The 6,156-nt window shown below is 41.4% G+C and overlaps 1 protein-coding gene across 1 annotated transcript; it reads right to left on the bottom strand.

Moving 5' to 3' along the window:
* FGF23 (fibroblast growth factor 23) lies at nt 1-4,311 on the bottom strand. The gene is made up of 3 exons (XM_082057696.1): nt 4,082-4,311; nt 1,799-1,902; nt 1-690 (listed from the first exon to the last, which is right to left on the bottom strand). Exons 1-3 carry the CDS (start codon nt 4,302-4,304, stop codon nt 253-255), a joined length of 765 nt encoding a protein of 254 aa, XP_081913822.1. The 5' UTR covers nt 4,305-4,311; the 3' UTR covers nt 1-252.
* Nucleotides 4,312-6,156: the final 1,845 nt, after the last annotated feature.

Raw genomic sequence — 6,156 nt, 5'->3', positions numbered from 1 at the left:
TCCTAAAATGTTTGTATTATTATTTTCAAAAATGTATCTTCTTTCCGGTAAAACAGAGCCCAAACTAGAAAATGTCCAAATTGTTTTTCCAATAAACTTTCATCTATATATAGGGACAACATTGGAAATTAAGGATTTTTTGCCGATGTCTTCAGGTTTCTAATAGCCACTTTGACACTCAGACAGAGTGTGCTAGACAGTTCTATTTGCATATTTGTCCATGTCTTCAAATTGCAAATAGTAGCGCCCCATTTATCTTGTAATGTAAAAGCGGGGACTTGCGTACCTCCTGGCATCCATCATAGCGTGTGGGTCATCTGGGTTGACCACATCATTCTGGTTGATTCTCATGGGTTCTCTGGGCATGTGGGAAAAGTCTGCTTGCTGCTGCAACAGAGATCCAAACGCAGAGATCTTTCTCTGAGGGACCAGGATCTGGTGAGGATCCATTGGATCGATATCTGCACTTCTAGTATTTCTGTGGGGCTCAGGTGTGTTGAATCGAAACAAAGGGATTTCATTTCTCCTGGACAAAAACTGGGAGTATGGTGGTGGATTCATACCAGGGAAGAAAGCTTGTTTAACCCTGCCTAAGCTAACCAGGAAGTTGTGTTTGGGAGACTGGTACACATCATATCCATTTTCCAGTGTCCTGTGGTTAAACATGCAGTCCTCTTGACTGAAGTAATGCTTAGGGAAAAAAAATATGACACCTGTGAGCAGAGGGATTTGGTGAGGGGCAAGTGTTGAAAGGAAAGAGGGATGAGATCTGGCAGCAAGCGTTTTTCTGATCTGCCAGCTCTGTCACTCAGACAACTCACGCTCAGTCAAATGCAGAATCATAGAACCGTTTCAGTTGGAAGAGACTCTCAGGATCATCAAGTCCAACCATTAACTAACTCTAGCACTAAGCCATGTCCCTAAGAACCTCATCTAAACACCTTTTAAACACCTCCAGGGATGGTGACTCCACCACTTCCCTGGGCAGACTGTTCCAATGCCTGACAACCCTTTCTGTGAAGCATTTTTTCCTAATATCCAATCTAAACCTGCCCTGGCTCAACTTGAGGCTGTTTCCTCTTGTTCTACCACTTGTTATTTGGGAGAAGAGACCAACCCCCTCCATGCTACAACCTCCTTTCAGGTAGTTGTAGACAGTGATAAGGTCTCCCCTCAGCCTCCTTTTCTCCAGGCTAAACAGCCCCAGTTCCCTCAGCTGTTCCTCATCAGACTTGTGCTCCAGACCCCTCACCAGCTTCGTTGCCCTCCTCTGAAATTTCTTTAGTACCTCAATGTCCTTCTTAAGATGAGGGGCCTGAAATTGAACACGGGATTCAAGGTCCGGCCTCATCAGTGCTGAGTACAGTGGCACAATTGCCACTCCTGCTGGCCACACTATTCCTGATACAAGCCAGATTGCTGTTGGATCTGTGATTCATGCCCATGTTTTCAGCAAAGGTATTATAATAATAACACTGTTTTCTTTCAGAAGGCTGCATTGTCTAAGCTACTCCCAACCCATGGCTCTACGCTATAACAGGAATTCACATTGGTCCACCACTGGATCTCATTCTGCCTGCATTTACCCAAGCAGGATCTCAGATGATATTTTTCAGCTCTACAACTCAATACAATCAAAGAAGAGAGAAAAGTTTAAGCTAAGTGGCAGGTCCTTAGCTCCCTTACATCTACATTCTCCTGCTGTAGCGATGCAGATTTGTCCTAGCTAAGAAAACAGGCACCACAGAAGCAGACTGCACCTGCCTTACAGTCTTGAGTCTTAGTAAGGCTTACTCACCGAGCCAAAAATGTTTCCCTTTGTGTCCATGCACAGATAGCGTCCACTCTTCACACCTGTGATTATTACTGAGCCAGCACCCTCGGACTTGATCATTAAAGCACCTGTTTAGAAAAAACAAAGATGTCAAATCCAGGACCCAGTTCAACTCTGCACCACTGCCTTACAGATCCACAGATGATCCGTCTGGAAGTGTCCTCTGGGGGTCTGAACCAACCTCCCATGTGAACTGGAGCTATTTCCCACCCTAGATCAGGTTACCCATGGCTTTGTCTGTCTGAGCCTTGGAAAGCTCCAAGGATGAAGATGCCACCACCTCTCTGGGTGCCCCATTCCAGTGCTGCAGTAACCTTCCAAAGACAATTATTTTTGCTCTGGAGTCACAAACCACAGTCTGGGACTATTATCCTTTAGTTCTGTCATCAGCCACTCCCAAAGGGCATTTGTCTTCCTTGCCTTTGTGACTGTCTTGTGGTAGTAGATTGTCCTTACCCTCCTTTTTGCTATACTAAACAAGCCCAGCTCCCTCAGCTTTTCCCAAATAGAGTGTGCTCAAGGCCCCTGACCATCCTGAAAACCCTCTGCCAGACCAGCTCGTTTCTCCACATCCATCTTGAACTGGGGTTGCTCTGGTGCTCCAAGAACAGTTTCACAGGTGCTGAGTAAAGTGGGAGTAGTAACTTCCCTTGACCTGCTGACTGCAGTAGGTCATTTGCCCTCCTCTCCAATTGAGTGTGCTGTTGACTTATGTTTGACTTGGTGCCCACTGTAACCCTCATGTAACCCTACCCAGGAGGGCTGTACACAAGCAGCTTCCTCCCAGCCTGTGTGGCTGCAGGGGGTTATTGCACCCCTGGGGCAGAACTTAGCACTTCTCATTTATCTGGCATCTCACTGGGCAGAGATTCAGTCACCCTCCTTTTTATGACCCCTTTTGTTTTCTGATATCTACCTTTCCTGCTTCACCATTCCAAATATTGGTGTATTTGCTTCATGGCAAACATGGGCAAAACATGGTATTTCACTGGCTGTTCCCTAAAACATCACATTGATTCTTGACCAATATACATAAAATGAGTTTTATAAAACCTTTAAATATGCAGGAAGAGTAATAGTAAGGCAGTGCAAGCATCCATGCAAGTATTTCATTAGTAATTTCTAAAAAAGAAAATAAAATAGAAGAATCCTTGATCCTTTAGTCTCCTTGATTAAATGATAACTTTTAAATACATCCTTTACTCCTTATACACTTATGTAAAAAGATCATTACACATGCTTACATTTTTGATTGAGTGGATGAGGAAGATGCTATGCAGCAATAATAATAAATATGACTTTATGATGACTAGCTACTTGTGATTTGAGTGCTGTTAGAAGTACTTTTGAAATGCTATGAAAGAACCCTAAGTATTAAAAAGCCCAATTATTTTTACTAACTATAGTGTTTTGGCCAGGTATTCAGCGAAGGAAGAAGAATACCCTAGTTTTACATGTAAATGAACTATGATGAAACAATCTGAGAACTTTTTAGTTACAGTAGGAAATGGTTACTCCAGACACTGATCACTTCTGTTCTGACAGGAGTTGGACTCGATGATCCTTGTAGGTCCCTTCTAACTCAGGACATTCTATGATTTATTCCATGATTCTATGATTCTATGACAGTCTGGCCTTTCATAATTTCCCACTGTTTAATTGACTGTTGCATATTCAGTTACCCATGTTCTATGCACAGCTAAAGACACAAATTTGAAGCTTGTGTCACAAACCAATTTCCAATGCAGAGATATATTGATGTATTTGGAAGGAAATAACCTAGTCTGAGTAGTTATCAGCTCTCTACCCCAAAATAAAAAATTTACAGATGCTATCAGTTTTCCACCACTGTTGTGTTGTGTTTCCTCAGTGCGGTTCCTTTGGTGATACTGTCACTGCAAAGGGAAGTAGCGATTTAGGGGATTTCATCCCAAACTCTAACAGGAACTTCCACAAGAAGCTGTGGGTAAAATCATGAGGTGAAGGATAATTCAGGTAGTTTTTGCTTGCAGAGTATCACAGGAACTTTATTTCTTTTAGGTGAGGAATGAAATTCCCCATCCACTAGATTTTTTTGAAGTGATTTTGTTTATTTGTTAAACAAAAGGAGGTTTACAATTATATATGTTTTCCATCTCATATCTATACTCTTCTGTCACCCCACCTAGTGAGAGGAGGGGATTTTTTAGAGGTAGTGAGAAAGTAAAACTCGTTTTCTCCCTCCCCTGCTCCCATAAAGCTACTTACTGTAAATAGTTTGGTGAGGAGCGCCATCAACGTAGCCATCAGCGTTGATTTGGAGATGGAAGCTGTTCCTCTCTGTATCTGTGTAGAGGTGCATGAGGCGATCTCCATTCCCCCAGCTGGGATTCAGCAGCGGAGAGGAGTTGGGAAAGGCGAGGGCAGCCCTCAGGCTGCAGAGAGCCAGCAGCATGCAGCCCAGGCAGCTGTAGGGACTGTTTTGCGCCATGGCTCAGTGGTCCCAGCTCTGGTCAGTATCTGTGACTCGATGCCCCTCTGTGCTTCTCCCTTGCCCCTTGGTCGCCTGTGTCTGGAGCGTGAATCTTCAGATAGGTTTCCCTTCTTTTCTGCAGGGGCTTATAAAGGGCAGCAAAGTGACATCACACAGGAAAAACTTCTCCACATCCTTGATTTTTGTCAAAGCAACATTTTAAGTGTCCTGAAACCTCAAGGGAAGGATCTCTGGCTAAGGTGCGGGGTGGAAAAATGTAAGGTTTCTAAAGACAGCTCACAAAAGCTAATCATATGTTCAAATGTTATCTACAACCCTGTGACATCTGAAAGCTTCCCACGCCCCTACTGTTAGGTCCAGGAAGAGCAATCCACTGCACTTTGCTTTTACTGAAGGGAATGACCCTTCAGACCTGCATTATCTTTTTTTTTTATTTTTTTTTTTTCAGATATGTTTGTTGAGGTTCCTACCTCCTCTCAGTTTCCAAACCACATTCTGATTTAGTGAAAACATTGAATACTGCTAACATTTTTTGCAAATGTATCAAAAGCTGCTGTTAGGTTGTCCTAGGCCTGATTCCCCCTTCATTACCGTCTAAGTTTAGCAGTGAGCCTGCTGGGCTGATGTTTGTCTCGCTCCACTTAAGCAAAGGAAACTTGATATGAACACAACCCACTTCAAATAAACTGTCCCTTTTATTTCTCCTATTTCATTTTTAGTCACCTCAATAATTTAAAGTTGGCCAAACAGCTGAAAATTACTTGTAAAACACTCAGAAACTGCATGTTTGTTCCTGCATTGCACATCTGGCTGGCAGCCTTTAGAGTCTTATGGGTTAGCGTGGCCAGCAGATCTAAGATTTGAATCAAACCTGAAATATTGGCACATTTTTACTGCTTTAGGGCACAGCAAGCAAGCTTGAGAGAACTACAAAGGGACATGACCAATCTTATAAGCAATAAATGGACAGCAATGTTAAAAAATATTCCAAGATACAATACTTGCTTTTCAGTTGTTCTGCCAATATTCTGTGTCTTTACAAACAAATTGATTTTAAAAACGTGGTTCCATTTACTGTATGAAAAAGCTGTACTAATGAGACACTGTATGCAGGTAAAACAATTATGATAGGAATAGCAGGTTATAAAACTAGTCTGTGTTAAGATTTCTTTCAAAAATTAATATAAAACTGAAAAGAGTACTAAAAAATAAATTAATACATACTCTTTAAAGAAATCTGAGGGTTTTAATTGTAGCAGTCTTAGGTTCAGTTACTGCCTCTAGTTGGACACAGTATGCAAAATTCTTAGTTTCATTAACAAGCCGTGGAGCAGTGCCATCAGAAACAAACACATTATGGATTGATACAACTGTAGCCAACTGCAGAAGTTGATCTGATATTTTTTTAATTGTTTAAAATTAGCAAAACTCTGCCAAATTCTTCTGTCACACCTGTGTAAATCTAGAGACTTGCATCAGTGTATATACACCTGTGTAAATGACAGCATTTTTAGCCAAAGTGTATAAGGGTCATATCTTAAACTAAGTAGACTGACAAAGCTGTTTGCACTGAGAGGCAATCTAGGGTACAGATGTTTTACTGGTTATAACATCTGAAAAGCTTTACTTTCATTTAAAAGATAGCTTAGAAGGAAAGGAGGGTTATTTTTTCTTCTCTTTTTTAAAGCAATGTGTCTATTTATTGCTGAAATTATTCACCAATATTTTTCACTCTGGATTAAAACAAATGTTTGTGGTTTTTTGATGTTGTTTGTTTGTTTTGATTTTCTTATATAATAGTGCGTCCTCTTGGAATTTTTTGTGATTCTTTTGTGAACACTGTTTTTCT

The sequence above is a fragment of the Streptopelia decaocto genome, assembly GCF_964273445.1.
Source record: "Streptopelia decaocto genome assembly, chromosome: 1".
Taxonomy (NCBI): Eukaryota; Metazoa; Chordata; class Aves; order Columbiformes; family Columbidae; genus Streptopelia; species Streptopelia decaocto.
This window is presented reverse-complemented; position numbering and strand designations above follow the sequence as displayed.